We start from the raw sequence: 18,371 nt of genomic DNA, 5'->3' as shown, positions 1-18,371 counted from the left end.
GTTTGCCTCTTTATCAGATGCTGCTAATTACATACATAACTACCTCGAACCACAGCAAACCGTGATATAATGGACATGTATCGGTATATTCAGATAAATTCATTAGATCATATATTTGAAGCATCCTATTTATTTGACATGTGAAAAACGCCTGCTTTTTGAAACATAATATATCTATATATACATATAAAGTAGATAAGAAATAAACAAGTCCTTTGGAAGCAAAGTATAGAATAAAATAATAAATATATAAGATCTTCCGCTAGGCCTTTCTGCCTTCTAGGGCTTCTTCAGGCGGACACACATATATATATATTTAAACAAACTAGGAAGAAAAACAGCATGTATGCATGAATATGCTAATTTAAATAGCCTGCCATCCAATTGACAGTTACACACTATATATAAATTTGTGTATTTGTCTCGTTTACAATTACACAGTTTATCATATGGCTACTGTTTTAACACCCCCTTTGACATTCCCACTGTAAGCTTGGTGCCCCTGCTTCACTCCTTTCTACACATAGTATTCAAAACACTGATATACAAAACACCAACTAAATATATAGCTTACAATACGATAATTGATATTTTTTTATAAATTCAAAAAAGGCATACTGCAAAAAATATGATATATGCACCAAGTCACACTTGTTATTTGTTATAAATACACATATCCTAAAACACAATAAAAGGTTTTTTTAAAACGTGAATTACGATATCCAACATTATCATAGGTACTAGGCATGAGTCGAAAGCTCAACACTGCATGCATGGGAGTTATCTTCCTTTTCAGAATCTAGCAAACTTTAGATAAAATAGCAGACGTACGCTCAACGTATGGGTGATTTAGGTGGTATGCGCTGTCAGCTCAAGGCTCTAAACCTGTCTATTGGATTGTATATACCGCACAAATTGAACCCATCACGGTCTATTTTTATAATTTTCTGATTAATATTTTATTACAGACTCACATAAATCATGTTAGATATTATATTCCATTACCCGATATAGCTATGCTGGCATGCTGTCAATCAGTATTAAGTGAGTGCTTTTCCTCTAGAGTAAGAGTGTATATTTCCACCCGGAACTTAATACTATCGAGATTATATCAGCTTGGTTACATTTGATATTAAAGCATACGTTGTTTTTGAAAGATATATACTTACCGTGTTATGGTGAAATTTAAATACATCCAGACACACACATAACCTTATTTTAGATATAACGGAGACATGGAACTTTATATATCCATGGTGGAAAACTATCTACAATAACAGGAAGCTGGTTTTTCCAGTTATATTTTTGTTATAGATGGGTTTTTGGAAACAGACAAAAATAAAAACAGAAGTGATTTTAGGAATACATATTTATGCACTGATCAGAGTTAAATAACATACGGTGATCAATGCATAAAGATACCTAAGCATATTATAGAATTAATAAATCAATATTTATATTATGAAACATGTGAGGTGAGAAAAAACAAACAAACTAAAGCACTCTATGACAAGTCCTTTCCCAATATTTGGGCTCTCCATGCGATATGGTTAGATTTGAACTGTTGGTATTAACAAGTGATACTGTTACCACTGTAACTATATTGAAACATGTGAAAGGTACTTTTCAAAGGAGTTACCTGATACCATGCATTTTACAGAATGGCATTTGTCCGAAATTTCAATGTTTAAAAATATGGGTAAAAAAATGCATGGGTCGAGCTTAGGACCTTTAATTGCAAAGCCTACATTTTATCAACATGAAACAGGGATTTTGAAAGCTAAGCATTAAAATGTGTATCCAATGTATTGGCCTCAAAGACCATGAAAAACTTGAAGGAGAAGTGACTGTAAGTCAGAAACAAAACAAATTGTTTATTACATCTTCCATATGGGCGAGAGAATATTCCGTGTAAAAGAAATATAATCTTAATAAAACGTATCTTCGCGATTTCAACTGATTCAGTGGTACCTTTTACCTTAAGGACCAATACTTGTATTGATACATACGTAAATATCTCACTTAGTGCATCATATAAATGATCCAACATTAAATATAAGAATATATAATGCGTATATCATGAATGCACTGCAAGATTAATAAATCTATGAATATATAGATATAACATGTTAACTGCGTAATCAATAAGCAATACACATTAATTAATCATAAATCATAAATCAACTCCCTCATGAAACATATACTTATTTATCATAATATATAACAATTATCATATTTATACAATTTAATGCATACCAAATACTATACAAAGTGTATTAAGCACTAAGAAAGGGTAGTAGATAAAAAAAAAAAAACAGGATGCGTACTAAACAGTATATTATTTTCAAGTGATCTTAACCAAATGTTTAAGTCATCATCAATACCAAATTTCTGTCAATGATAGTGTTGTTGTGATATGGCTTCCTCTACTCAATGGTAGTGTGGTTGTGACTGTGATATGGCTTTCTCTACTCAATGGTAGTGTTGTTGTGACATGGCTTTCTCTACTCAATGGTAGTGTGGTTGTGACTGTGGCATGGCTTTTTCTACTCAATGTTATGTTGTTGTGACATGGCTTTCTCTACTCAATGGTAGCGTGGTTGTGACTGTGATATGGCTTTCTCTACTCAATGGTAGTGTTGTTGTGACATGGCTTTCTCTACTCAATGGTAGCGTGGTTGTGACTGCGATATGGCTTTCTCTACTCAATGGGAGTGTTGTTGTGACATGGCTTTGTCTACTCAATGGTAGTGTTGTTGTGAATGTGATATAGCTTTCTCTACTCAATGGTAGTGTTGTTGTGACTGTGATATGGCTTTCTCTACTCAATGGTAGTGTTGTTGTGACATGGCTTTGTCTACTCAATGGTAGTGCGGTTGTGACTGTGATGTGGCTTTCTCTACTCAATGGTAGTGTTGTTGTGACATGGCTTTCTCTACTCAATGGTAGTGTTGTTGTGACTGTGATATGGCTTTATCTACTCAATGGTAGTGTGGTTGTGACATGGCTTTGTCTACTCAATGGTAGTGTGGTTGTGACTGTGATATGGCTTTGTCTACTCAATGGTAGTGTGGTTGTGACATGGCTTTGTCTACTCAATGGTAGTGTGGTTGTGACATGGCTTTCTCTACTCAATGGTAGTGTGGTTGTGACATGGCTTTCTATACTCAATGGTAGTGTTGTTGTGACATGGCTTCCTCTACTCAATGGCAGTGTTGTTGTGACATGGCTTTGTCTACTCAATGGAAGTGTTGTTGTGACATGGCTTTGTCTACTCAATGGTAGTGTGGTTGTGACTGTGATATGGCTTTCTCTACTCAATGGAAGTGTTGTTGTGACATGGCTTTGTCTACTCAATGGAAGTGTTGTTGTGACATGGCTTTGTCTACTCAATGGTAGTGTGGTTGTGACTGTGATATGGCTTTGTCTACTCAATGGTAGTGTTGTTGTGAATGTGTTATAGCTTTCTCTACTCAATGGTAGTGTTGTTGTGACTGATATGGCTTTATCTACTCAATGGTAGTGTTGTTGTGACATGGCTTTGTCTACTCAATGGAAGTGTTGTTGTGACATGGCTTCCTCTACTCAATGGTAGTGTGGCTTTCTCTACTTAATGGTAGTGTTGTTGTGACATGGGCCCCTCTACTCAATGGTAGCGTTGTTGTGACATGGCTTTGTTTACTCAATGGTAGTGTTGTTGTGCCATGGCTTTGTCTACTCAATGGTAGTGTTGTTGTGAATGTGATATAGCTTTCTCTACTCAATGGTAGTGTTGTTGTGACTGATATGGCTTTATCTACTCAATGGTAGTGTTGTTGTGACTGTGATATGGCTTTGTCTACTCAATGGTAGTGTGGTTGTGACTGTGATATGGCTTTCTCTACTCAATGGTAGTGTGGTTGTGACATGGCTTTCTATACTCAATGGTAGTGTTGTTGTGACATGGCTTCCTTTACTCAATGGTAGGTTGTTGTGACATGGCTTTCTCTACTTAATGGTAGTGTTGTTGTGACATGGGCCCCTCTACTCAATGGTAGTGTTGTTGTGACATGGCTTTGTTTAATCAATGGTAGTGTTGTTGTGACATGGATTTCTCTACTTAATGGTAATGTTGTTGTGCCATGGCTTTGTCTACTCAATGGTAGTGTTATTGTGACATAGCTTTGTCTACTCAATGGTAGTGTTGTTGGGACATGGCTTTCTCTACTTAATGGTAATGTTGTTGTGCCATGGCTTTGTCTCCTCAATGGTAGTGTTGTTGTGACATGGCTGTCTCTACTTAATGGTAGTGTTGTTGTGACATGGGCCCCTCTACTCAATGGGAGTGTTGTTGTGACATGGCTTTGTCTACTCAATGATAGTGTTGTTGTGACTGTGATATGGCTTTATCTACTCAATGGTAGTGTTGTTGCGACATGGCTTTGTCTACTCAATGGTAGTGTAGTTGTGACATGGCTTCCTCTACTCAATGGTAGTTTTGTTGTGACATGGCTTCCTCTACTCAATGGTAGTCTTGTTGTGACATGGCTTTGTCTACTCAATGATAGTGTTGTTGTGACTGTGATATGGCTTTATCTACTCAATGGTAGTGTTGTTGCGACATGGCTTTGTCTACTCAATGGTAGTGTAGTTGTGACATGGCTTCCTCTACTCAATGGTAGTTTTGTTGTGACATGGCTTCCTCTACTCAATGGTAGTGTGGTTGTGACATGGCTTTGTCTACTCAATGGGAGTGTTGTTGTGACATGGCTTTCTCTACTCAATGGAAGTGTTGTTGTGTTGTGACTGTGATATGGCTTTCTCTAATCAATGGTAGTGTTGTTGTGACATGGATTTCTCTACTTAATGGTAATGTTGTTGTGCCATGGCTTTGTCTCCTCAATGGTAGTGTTGTTGTGACTGTGATATGGCTTTATCTACTCAATGGTAGTGTTGTTGTGACTGCGATATGGCTTTGTCTACTCAATGGTAGTGTGGTTGTGACATGGCTTTCTCTACCCAATGGTAGTGTTGTTGTGACATGGCTTCGTCTACTCAATGGTAGTGTTGTTGTGACATAGCTTTCTCTACTCAATGGAAGTGTTGTTGTGACATGGCTTTGTCTTCTCAATGGTAGTGTGGTTGTGACTGTGATATGGTTTTCTCTACTCAATAGTAGTGTTGTTGTGACATGGCTTTCTCTACTTAATGGTAATGTTGTTGTGCCATGGCTTTGTCTACTCAATGGTAGTGTTTTTGTGACATGGCTTTGTCTACTCAATGGTAGTGTAGTTGTGACATGGCTTCCTCTACTCAATGGGAGTGTTGTTGTGACATGGTTTTGTCTACTCAATGGTAGTGTTGTTGTGACTGCGATATGGCTTTGTCTACTCAATGGTAGTGTGGTTGTGACATGGCTTTCTCTACCCAATGGTAGAGTTGTTGTGACATGGCTTCCTCTACTCAATGGTAGTTTTGTTGTGACATGGCTTCCTCTACTCAATGGTCGTGTTGTTGTGACATGGCTTCCTCTACTCAATGGTAGTGTGGTTGTGACATGCCTTTGTCTACTCAATGGTAGTGTTGTTGTGACTGCGATATGGCTTTGTCTACTCAATGGTAGTGTGGTTGTGACTGTGATATGGTTTTCTCTACTCAATAGTAGTGTTGTTGTGACATGGCTTTCTCTACTTAATGGTAATGTTGTTGTGCCATGGCTTTGTCTACTCAATGGTAGTGTTGTTGTGACTGTGATATGGCTTTCTCTACTCAATGGTAGAGTTGTTGTGACATGGCTTTGTCTACTCAATGGTAGTGTTGTTGTGACATGGCTTTGTCTACTCAATGGAAGTGTTGTTCTGACTGTGATATGGCTTTCTCTACTCAATTGTAGTGTTGTTGTGACATGGCTTTGTTTACTCAATGGTAGTGTTGTTGTGACATGGCTTTGTCTACTCAATGGCAGTGTTGTTGTGACATGGCTTCCTCTACTCAATGGTAGTGTTGTTGTGACATGGCTTTCTCTACTTAATGGTAGTGTTGTTGTGACATGGCTTCCTCTACTCAATGGTAGTGTGGTTGTGACATGGCTTTGTTTACTCAATGGTAGTGTTGTTGTGACATGGCTTTCTCTACTTAATGGTAATGTTGTTGTGCCATGGCTTTGTCTACTCAATGGTAGTGTTGTTGTGGCTGTGATATGGCTTTCTCTACTCAATGGTAGTGTGGCTGTGATATGGCTTTCTCTTCTCAATGGTAGTGTTGTTGTGACATGGCTTTGTTTACTCAATGGTAGTGTTGTTGTGACATGGCTTTCTCTACTTAATGGTAGTGTTGTTGTGACATGGCTTCCTTTACTCAATGGTAGTGTTGTTATGACATGGCTTTGTCTACTCATTGGTAGTGTTGTTGTGACATGGCTTTGTCTACTCAATGGTAGTGTTATTGTGACATAGCTTTGTCTACTCAATGGTAGTGTTGTTGTGACTGTGATATGGCTTCCTCTACTCAAAGGTAGTGTGGTTGTGACTGTGACATCGCTTCCTCTACTCAAAGGTAGTGTGGTTGTGACTGTGATATGGCTTCATCTACTCGATGGTAGTGTCGGTATGAGCTTACTTTAGGGTACGGAGATGTACATAAAGCTGTGTGATTTTCGCATATCTACTACCTGACAAATCCTACGCGGCATGTTATGTTAGTAAAACAACACGACGTCACTCCATAACTGCTTAAATTCTTTTTCTTCCACTGAAAAATTCACTCGATTTTGAATAATAAACATGACAAACATCAGTTATTTTTTTAGAGCTTTTTTTTAATGACTAACAAGTCATTGAAACACTTGTTTAACAGATTGTGTTATTCATACTTCACTTCAGTTGAAACTGTGAGCGTTAACGCTGTTGAATCTACAAAATAAAATAATATTTAAATAGACATATCCTATTCTAGTATTTGAGTGGAGAAAGACTACAATTATACTGAGGACAGCGATCTGAAGGATTAAAATTCCATTAGTAATTTCCAAGTGAAAGAGATAAAATCGGTATACAATTTTAACAGTTACTTTACTTCTTAGTCCATGGCATCCTTCTTTTACTGAGTCTTCTAAGTTTAGTAAACTATATTACGAGTCATCGTCAAACTATAACGACTGTTCACTCTCCCTTGTACCTCACAAGTAGCAACACGCGATGTTAAGTCGATGCAGCGATAAACGACCTTTGAGCGGAAGTTTGTCAACACATCGTGGCGTGCCCCTATATCCTTTCCAAGTATATACTTTACATACAGTCATTGACAGACTTTGTATAGTTACGTAGGTACAAAGACCTGATTTAGCCTTTGCAATGTGCGGTTATCCGTAGATGAGTAAGGAGGTCTGCCTACAAAAGATATTTGTTTCCGAGTATCGACCCAGCCGTGTGTATCATTACTGACACAGAGCGACGCCTCTTCTGCTTCCGGATATTAATGTACATGGCGGAAGCGTTTCCCGGAAATGTGTGTTCATACATCACGCTACGGCGGAAGTAATCCTTTTATTGACAACAATGGACTCTGTTTACTCCGTGCATGTCTGTAGATACGATATAGCCATCCTTTAGCCTACACAATGTACCTGCATAAGAATAAGGCAGCATGGATTATTCGTTCCAGGTAGGAATTCTATTTTTATATTACCTATAAATATTGACAACCAGAACTTTTCCTTTTACTGAACATCTACTGGTGGTACGTACCTGTTATTGATGTTTAACGTCATGACAAGCTATACTTCTCTGACCAAGGCGCTAGATGATCAAGCTCCATTATGTAATTAACATAAACATAGAACATAAAATTTCTTTTCAAATAGTTAGTAAATGATTTATATTACATGGGATTGTGTTCCGTGACATGGTTCCATTGTTTCAGTTTTCAGTGGGTGCACATGTAGCGGCGATGTTTTTTTTCCATTTAATTTGATAGGCTGATATAAAGCTTGTTACATAGCTTGTTACATACACGGGTGCGACTGCACTCTACTTGAGAGTATTTTTTTTTGTTACTAGACGTGATTACCATATACACACGATGTCACGTTATACAGTACTGTACTTAACTTATTATACAGATATTTTCCCATTGTAGTACAACATGTATTAACCTAGCCGGTTTTGCCCATATATTTTCTGTTCACGTACATTCCAACAGTAATAGGTTTGTATACCCCGCGGTAAGGAAGCTCGCATGTCCTACAGCTCCTTATCCAGTGTCTCAAATTCAGCGAAAAATATGTTTAAAACGATATATAGTGTGTCTCAAAGGCGTCATGATTTGCATATCAACGTGTCAGACGTGAACATGCTGTAAAAACTCTGATTTTGTTTTGTTTTTGTTGGAACTTTGTAGTTATATTATTCACTGTGCTGTTTGTTTTTTATTTCGAAATTTAATTTAATTTAAAGAAATCATGACAGTATTATAAATTAATATGCTCAGTTCAATAAATATACAGCGTTTTGTTTTGTTTTTGTTGGAACTTTGTAGTTAAATTATTCACTGTGCTGTTTGTTTTTCATTTCGAAATTTAAATTAATTAAAAGAAATGATGACAGTATTATAAATCAATATGCTCAGTTCAATAAATATACAGCATTGTCTATGGTGAGGTTTCGAATGGACCTTGAAGCTATGTTATTGATATTGTATACTGCATACTTATATAATAGGTACTTCAGAGATAAAACGTACGATAAAGAGATGAATAAAAACTGTGGGATTCTTAGAACCCTAGAAGTCAGTCATCTCTTTAACAAGAAATACTACTTAGATATCTGATAAGATAACACACGTGTGTGGGATGGCTCGCGAGCTACCTCGGTTCAACAACTGATGCAAGGTAATATCAAAACCAGGTAAAGCTATATCTTAAGTTATCCAATAGTTTTTACGCTATTTCACGGGTACTTCGCGTCTGATCATGAGTGTCCATTCACTGTGTTACAGCGGTGTCGTGCTAATGCTAGTGTGTCGAGTATTTTGCAAAGTTGATTTCCAACAGTTATCAGGTTGTGATATATAGCTGTACTTGGGGAGACATACAGTATGAGCTATCTACGTTAGGCGTGTGCAGTCGCAGTGGGTAGTAGCATGTGTAATTATATCTTGACATTGTGGAGTTAAAACATGCTGAAACCTGTTACCGGGTCAATCGAGTGCATAAACCGTGTACATGTATGTCTTTGTGGTAGGACAAATTATTTACTCGTACTTGTTTGATTTCAGGTGTGTTAACTTTGCTGTATTTATGTTGTACACTAGTGTTATTCAAGAAAAATATAGTAAATGACTCAAAATGCAATAGCATTATTAAAATACAACTGTTGGCTTGATGATATAGCAATCGATTTTCTCTCGCCCTTCAATTACCTTGTGCTTTCTGGTACATTACATTTAAAATAAGAACAACTGACGGCGAGTGGCCTGGGTAATGACTGACTCTCAGCCGACGTTTATTAAAATTCAATTAAAATCAGTGCACATATTTGTGATCAACAAATCGGAATACTTGAAATAATGTATTATAGCACATAAATGACATGTCGTATGCAAAAAAATAAATTTGGTATGTTTAATAACACAATATCAATTTGCATTTGCGAACCTATTCGACGTGACACATTTTCATTACCTTAATTCGTTTCGTTTGTATTAAGAACGTGTCTATTTCCTACCTCGTGTAATCTTTACCTCGGAACACAATTATTACATAAGCTTGTTTACAGGGGGCTACCTACTAGGTTGTCTGACTTGTGAACATATATTCAACGTAACAATAGGGACAACAGGTGCAGGAAGAATCATTTACATATTTTATATTTATTATAAACATGTTTCCAATTACTCGTTTGTTTATCATATTCCATACACTACATAATGTCACGTAGCTTATCCGCGATGTTCAAAAGGGCAGTGGTGACTTAGTAGAGAATATTGCTCGTAAACTGCCATAAACACCATCACCTATATTACAACTCCCGTAAGTGTAAGTCAGATGAATAGCACTCGCTTGTACGTTGCACTTGTTTGCAGAACTCGCCAATATGTCAGTTAGATTAAAACCGTCTGCGTGTTTACGTTTATTTGTATGTATATCAACTTTGTGTTATTCTTGTATATAAAATTCCCTCGGATGTTTAATTGGCTCCATATCAACAGAGTGTGACTTGTTTATCTCCCTCAAATGCAATTAGGAATAATAAGGTGTGCAACTGAGTTCAGTTAAACTCCCTCCACTGCTGGTTAGATTTATCTAACTCCTCCACTGCTTGTTAGATTTATCTAACTCCTCCACTGATTGTTAGATTTATCTTACTCCTCCACTGATTGTTAGATTGTCTAACTACCCCACAACTAGTTGGATTGATAACACAGCGTGTTACTGTTGTTCGTCTAACTCCTCCACTGTTTGTTAGATTTATCTAACTCCTCCACTGATTGTTAGATTTATCTTACTCCTCACTGTTTGTTAGATTGATAGCACAGCGTGTTACTGTTGTTCGTCTAACTCCTCCACTGTTTGTTAGATTTATCTAACTCCTCCACTGATTGTTAGATTTATCTTACTCCTCCACTGATTAGTTAGATTGTCTAACTACCCCACAACTAGTTGGATTGATAACACAGCGTGTTACTGTTGTTCGTCTAACTCCTCACTGTTTGTTAGATTGATAGCACAGCATGTTACTGTTGTTTATCTAACTCCCCCCCAGCTAGTTAGATTGATATCACAGCGTATTACTGTTGTTTATCTAACTCCCCCACATATAGTTAGATTGATATCACAGCGTGTTACTTTTGTTTATCTAACTCCCTCACAACTAGTTAGATTGTTATCACAGCGTGTTACTTTTGTTTATCTAACTCCCTCACAACTAGTTAGATTGTTATCACAGCGTGTTACTATTGTTTATCCAACTCCCCCACAACTAGATAGATTGATATCACAGCGTCTTACTGTTGTTTATATAACTCCCCCACATATAGTTAGATTGATATCCCAGCGTGTTACTGTTGTTCGTCTAACTCCTCCACTGTTTGTTAGATTTATCTAACTCCTCCACTGAATGTTAGATTTATCTTACTCCTCCACTGATTAGTTAGCTTGTCTAACTACCCCACAACTAGTTGGATTGATATCACAGCGTGTTATTATTGTTTATCTAACTCCCTCACAACTAGTTAGATTGTTATCACAGCGTGTTACTATTGTTTATCCAACTCCCCCACAACTAGTTAGATTGTTATCACAGCGTGTTACTGTTGTTTATCTAACTCCCCCACAATTAGTTAGGTTGATAGCACAGCGTGTTAATATTGTTTATCTAACTCCCCCACTGCGTGTTAGATTGATATCACAGCGTGTTATTATTGTTTATCTAACTCCCCCACAACTATGAAGATTGATAGCACAGTGTGTTATTGTTGTTTAACTAACTCCCCCACAACTAGTTAGATTGATAGCACAGCGTGTTACTGTTGTTCGTCTAACTCCCCCACAACTATTTAGAATGATAGCACAGCGTGTTAATATTGTTTATCTAACTCCCCACAAGTAGTTAAATTGATACCACATCGTGTTAATAGTGTTTATCTAACTCCCCACAAGTAGTTAGATTGATAGCACAGCGTGTTATTGTTGTTTATCTAACTCCCCCACAACTAGTTAGATTGATAGCACAGCGTGTTACTGTTGTTCGTCTAACTCCCCCACTGCTTGTTAGATTGATATCACAGCGTGTTATTATTGTTTATCTAACTCCCCCACAACTAGTTAGATTGCTAGCACAGCGTGTTACGGTTGTTTATCTAACTCCCCCACAACTAGTAGGATTGATAGCACAGCGTGTTACTGTTGTTTATCTAACTCCCCCACAACTAGTTAGATTGATATCACTACCCCACAACTAGTTGGATTGATAACACAGCGTGTTACTGTTGTTTATCTCTCCTCCACTGCTTGTTAGATTTATCTAACTCCTCCACTGATTGTTAGATTTATCTGACTCCTCCACTGATTGTTAGATTGTCTAACTACCCCACAACTAGTTGGATTGATAACACAGCGTGTTACTGTTGTTCGTCTAACTCCTCCACTGTTTGTTAGATTTATCTAACTCCTCCACTGATTGTTAGATTTATCTGACTCCTCCACTGATTGTTAGATTGTCTAACTACCCCACAACTAGTTGGATTGATAACACAGCGTGTTACTGTTGTTCGTCTAACTCCCCCACAACTATATAGAATGATGGCACAGGGTGTTAATATTGTTTATCTAACTCCCCCACTGCGTGTTAGATTGATATCACAGCGTGTTATTATTGTTTATCTAACTCCCCCACATGTAGTTAGATTGATAGCACAGCATGTTACTGTTGTTTAACTAACTCCCCCACAACTAGTTAGATTGCTAGCACAGCGTGTTACGGTTGTTTATCTAACTCCCCCGCAACTAGTAGGATTGATAGCACAGCGTGTGACTGTTGTTTATCTAACTCCCCCACAACTAGTAAGATTGATATCACAGCGTGTTACTGTTGTTTATATAACTCCCCCACAAATAGTTAGATTGATATCACAGCGTATTACTGTTGTTTATCTAACTCCCCCACATGTAGGTAGATTGATAGCACAGCGTGTTATTATTGTTTATCTAACTCCCCCACATGTAGTTATATTGATAGCACAGCATGTTACTTTAATTAGTCTGACACCCTCACAGCTAGTTTGCTAGCACAGCGTGTTACTGTTGTTCGTCTAACTCCTCCACTGTTTGTTAGATTTATCTAACTCCTCCACTGATTGTTAGATTTATCTGACTCCTCCACTGATTGTTAGATTGTCTAACTACCCCACAACTAGTTGGATTGATAACACAGCGTGTTACTGTTGTTAATCTATCTCCCCCACAACTAGTTAGATTGATAGCACAGCGTGTTACTGTTGTTCGTCTAACTCCTCACTGTTTGTTAGATTGATAGCACAGCATGTTACTTTAATTAGTCTGACACGCTCACAGCTAGTTTGATAGCACAGCGTGTTACTGTTGTTTTTCTAACTCCCCCACATGTAGTTAGATTGATAGAACAGCATGTTACTTTAATTCGTCTGACACCCTCACAGCTAGTTTGCTAGCACAGCGTGTTACTGTTGTTCGTCTAACTCCCCCACAACTATATAGAATGATGGCACAGGGTGTTAATATTGTTTATCTAACTCCCCCACTGCGTGTTAGATTGATATCACAGCGTGTTACTGCTGTTTATCTAACTCCCCCACAACTAGTAAGATTGATATCACAGCGTGTTACTGCTGTTTATCTAACTCCCCCACAACTATGAAGATTGATAGCACAGTGTGTTATTGTTGTTTAACTAACTCCCCCACAACTAGTTAGATTGCTAGCACAGCGTGTTACGGTTGTTTATCTAACTCCCCCGCAACTAGTAGGATTGATAGCACAGCGTGTTACTGTTGTTTTTCTAACTCCCCCACATGTAGTTAGATTGATAGCACAGCATGTTACTGTTGTTTAACTAACTCCCCCACAACTAGTTAGATTGATATCCCAGCGTGTTACTGTTGTTTATCTAACTCACCCCCAGCTAGTTAGATTGATATCACAGCGTATTACTGTTGTTTATCTAACTCCCCCACATATAGTTAGATTGATATCACAGCGTGTTATTATTGTTTATCTAACTCCCCCACATGTAGGTAGATTGATAGCACAGCGTGTTATTGTTGTTTATCTAACTCCCCCACAATTAGTTAGATTGATATCACAGCGTGTTACTGCTGTTTATCTAACTCCCCCACATATAGTTAGATTGATATCACAGCGTGTTATTATTGTTTATCTAACTCCCCCACATGTAGTTATATTGATAGCACAGCATGTTACTTTAATTAGTCTGACACCCTCACAGCTAGTTTGATAGCACAGCGTGTTACTGTTGTTCGTCTAACTCCCCCAGTAGTTAGATTGATAACACAGCGTGTCACTGTTGTTTGTCCAACTCCCCATCATATAATCAGGTTAATTACAAATTATCAACGTATGTACGTTTATGTTGGAATATATAACACTAATTAACACTATCTCGTTATATATCCACCGGTATACACAGTGTGTAGTGAAGTGGAGCCTTTCCAATATTGACATTGATAAACCCAGTATAAAGTAAAAACTAACTATCACAATATAGAGCCTATATCGAGGAATGATAAACCCAGTATAAAGTAAAAAATAACTATCACAATATAGAACCTATATCGAGGAATGATAAGCCCAGTATTAAGTAAAAAATAACTATCACAATATAGAGCCTATACCGAGGAATGATAAGCCCCGTATTCAGTAATGAAGTACTACATTGTGGAGCCTACAACAAGTATTGATAAATTTTAACCAAGGACTATAGAAATGTTAATTATAATAGTACTTTTAGTAAATACTTAACGACAGGAAGTAACTTTAGTCAGGTAAAGTGAAACATCTGTCAGCTGGCCGACACATGCATAGAAATGTGTCATTTTTTGACATAATCCTATAAAACTCTGCATGGTTTTGTTCGATACATTTCGTGCAGCTTATGTGCTCTGACTCAACGGTGTGGGAACCATGGGAGGAACTACTGATTAGATGAGTTGAAGTTTGATAGTAGTTAGGGCGTGCTGGATAGTCTTTACGTGTATCACAAGTATTCACTGCGAGGTCTACAGTTATTATGCAATGTTTACATTTATTTCAATATGACGTGTAAGCACACCTAATATTACAATATAATTCATGAGAGCTTAATGATACCACGAAGTCAAAAGATATTTGTCTAGGCTATATATGTGTGTGTGATTTGTGAGAGTGCTGATTTCATTTAACTATGTAAGGGTGTGCACGCGCAACTTTTACTTACGTAATGGTAGTATGTATACTTTATATATACAGGTAAATGTTGTTTAAAAATACGTTGATAAGCGTGCTTTTTTTTCTACCGTCAACGTGACGAGAGACCGTTTAATGTATTACATAGATTATATGTGTCAGTCTGAAATAACATGTACGTAAGGCAGGCCAACCTATACTTCAAAAAAAATAGTCACAGAGGTCTGCTAGCTCCGGCGGTTACAAGGAAGTCGTTTTGATTGGCTTAGAACGTCCCAATCATATATCCGTTTTCCGGGAGCACAATGTGGCTATGACCTCGTCAAAATACCTGTACGGTTGAACGTTCAGCTTCCTGCTGGCTGATAGCTGGCTGGCTGTATGTGTGGATTCATAGTCTACAACAGTTAGCTTCGATTCGCTTTATGTTCAATAAATTAAATGATTTTCAGTTTTGTTTTTAATCTATAGCACTTGGTCATTTTAGTGTGGGTGATTTAACCACATATGGCATGTTTGACGAGCAGGTATTGATTTAAGAAGCTGACAAATCTTTATTGATAAATAACCGAGTGAATTGTCACTGTGTAGTACGGATATAGGTGTACGCTTTAGAAACGTAGATAATTACGCTTTGTACGGATATTGATCCTATAAACATAACAGTTGCGCGTCTCGGTGTTATTTGAAGAGAATTTCTCATTACAAAAATAAAATATGATAGTTTGGTGGATAATTGTTCACTCAGATCAAATACTTGATTACATATGGTCGAACCACTTGAATATCGGTAAGTAAGTAACCGTCAGCCAACTTGTAAATAAAAAAATACTGCAATTCCGGTATGTGTTTGTCATGAAAAACACTTTTGCACAAAAATTTAAATATAAGTATTTTGCATGTGCAAGGGAAGTGTACTTAAATGTGATTTAATTGTGACTGCAATGTATGTATGTGTGTGTACGTGTGTAAATGAGCTCCGTGAGTGTACAGGCACCGTGGAGAGACAATAGAGAGATCACACGCCCCTACGTACAATGGTCGGATGTCTTATATAAGTGGCCGTAACCACCGTCTGCTGGACGCTTCCACACAGGTTAGTGGCTCCACACATTTATCCAACACTTAATCATTCCTATCGTATTCTAGTCGATATTGCTCCGGGTGGACTGTGATAGAAAATGTATGGTAGTCTTAACAAGTTGTTTTATAAATACTTAAACATTAAATGCATTTTAATATCGTTAATGCACAATCATTCCGAAATCTATTATGTGATTATATTTTAGAAAATATGGAATACCTGTTGTGTATGTGATTGTGATAAATGCGTTTTAGTTTTACTGTGTGATTTGTATCAATAGCTCAGCACAGGTTTTTCCAGATCACATACACCTTTTATATAAGAGCATAAACTAAAAAGCTTTGTCTGTTTAGCCCTCACCTGTCACAATGTTAACTATCAAGATATTGTCGGATAAAGATTATCCTGACATTTTTCTCTTGACTTTCTAAAGAAGTTTCTGACCGTTTGGCCTTACACAGTTATTGTTCCGAACACTAAATACCCTGAACCTACACGCCAGCATACATCCACCTGACCATATAACGATTGTCGTACAGATAAAGGATTGCCGATTGCTATAGAATAAAAGATACCATCCTACCAGTTCGATTTAAATATAAACTGAAAGCTCGACAAAATTGCTCAACATTCCTAAATCTATCATGTATCAGAAAGGTAAAGAAGGAAGTGTCAGATCTCCACAGGTCATTACACAAAACACTAGTCTATCAATAATAACGACATATGTATTTATACCACAGCTAGTTGGCTGGTAGATCATATGAAGGGTTCTTAATAATAATGGAGACTTTATTGTGTTGTTAATGGCATTTATTAATGACGTATCAATCAAGTTCAATCTTTATCATATATCACAATATTTAATTCAAAACCACGGAATAACTTTTAAAATATTGTTATAAATGTTTTGATGGTTGATAATCATGTTTATCTAAATCTCATTAGTTGATTTTCAAATTAACTGTCAAAGACACTAGGTAAAGCTCGTGTCTTTATACAATTTGAAGATTAATTTACTCGAGTTAGATAAACAGCCACCACTTGGTGGGGAACCTCTATATATCCATAGAATTGTTCATACATGATATGAAAATGCAATCGTTTTGGGCGTTCAAAAATTGTATCTAGTCAAATCTCAAATCCAATCAATGTCTTATTATGATATGATTAATTGTTCGAAAGGGATTATTTTTCATTGAAAATAAAATTGCAAAAGAGAGAGAAAAAAAAATAATTGCACCATCAACACTGCTGGGTATTGACGCCTCTGAAGACAATGGAGGGTCATCGTCCTCAGTGACTGGTCCAGAGGCTGAAGATTAGGCTTATGATTTGACAACCAATGATCGCTCGCTAATTTTAGACATCTGACCAACGATGGTCAGTACTTGGCCTGGGAATTTTCCATCGGTCCTGTACCACAATATAATATAACTGCTGTAGACTCGTCTATACATGACCATGACAAAAAGGTGAAACGTCAAAGCCTGACATGAAATTATTTATATGTAAGGGTACTAAATAAATGTCATTGATTTCGGTACAGTAAATACACAGTTGCTCGTAACTATAATAATGCTGATATGACGGGAGGAATTAACACCCATTTCTTTGTACGCGTTATGTTTGCAAACAATGAATATTTCTCCATGCATTTACAAAAATAACAATAGAATGTTTAGTTACTATTCACCTGTTCCGTCACTTGAATGATAACGTAGCTACAATTATATTACGAAAGGGAGTAATGTAACATATTTCCTGTAAACATAATAAGTGATAAATAAGTTAAACGATACACAGAGCCACGAGTCCTGTGGACAGTAACATAAAGCAATCCCTCAGTTGTACACAAGTTTTAGGGTTAATGCTTGAATACTATATCTTAAATTTTAAATCACATTACAAATAATTAATTCTTAAAGACAAATATCATCAGAATGAAAGAAATTAATAATACATGACTAACGGATTTTTATTTCATTTTAAATAAGAAAATTCCTGTTATTGGAATTCACAATGTGTCAACAAATTGTTAATGTGTGTTTTATATAATAATTAATTCCCTTCTCATTTATTACAACTTGCAACTTAGAAAAGGTCATCGTCCATTATTGTCAGATACAAAACAAAAATATGTTATAAGTAAAAATTATAAATCCCTCAGTTGAAATAACTGGTAACTGGTTATGGTAACAGAAAAATTAACATCATACTCATACACGTGAAGGCATACCTGCAGTCCCTAAAAAGTGATATATAGAGAGAGACAGTATTTTCTGATGAAATGCCTGTGTTTATGGGTTATATTATGAACATTACTTTTATTTCTGTTTTTTTTTTTTTTTTTTTATATAATGTCAAAATTAT

The 18,371-nt window shown here is 36.8% G+C and overlaps 1 protein-coding gene across 6 annotated transcripts in view; it reads left to right on the top strand.

Moving 5' to 3' along the window:
• Nucleotides 1-18,371, top strand: part of LOC110449098 (transcription factor ETV6-like) — a 78,593-nt gene that overhangs the window by 16,678 nt on the left and 43,544 nt on the right. Inside the window, exon 1 of one of the 6 annotated variants that reach the window (XM_021495722.1) lies at nucleotides 7,496-7,641. The exons of 2 other annotated variants lie outside the window; for them this stretch is intronic. In XM_021495722.1, coding sequence (XP_021351397.1) covers nucleotides 7,624-7,641 — 18 coding nt within the window. In that variant the 5' untranslated portion in view covers nucleotides 7,496-7,623. Of the gene's footprint in view, nucleotides 1-7,495; nucleotides 7,642-8,809; nucleotides 8,883-15,818; nucleotides 16,011-18,371 lie in introns of those variants that run through there. 3 more of the 6 variants (XM_021495727.1, XM_021495726.1, XM_021495720.1) reach the window with 3 other exon arrangements.

This window comes from Mizuhopecten yessoensis, unplaced genomic scaffold, assembly GCF_002113885.1.
Source record: "Mizuhopecten yessoensis strain PY_sf001 unplaced genomic scaffold, ASM211388v2 scaffold4483, whole genome shotgun sequence".
NCBI classification, from domain to species: Eukaryota; Metazoa; Mollusca; class Bivalvia; order Pectinida; family Pectinidae; genus Mizuhopecten; species Mizuhopecten yessoensis.
This window is presented reverse-complemented; position numbering and strand designations above follow the sequence as displayed.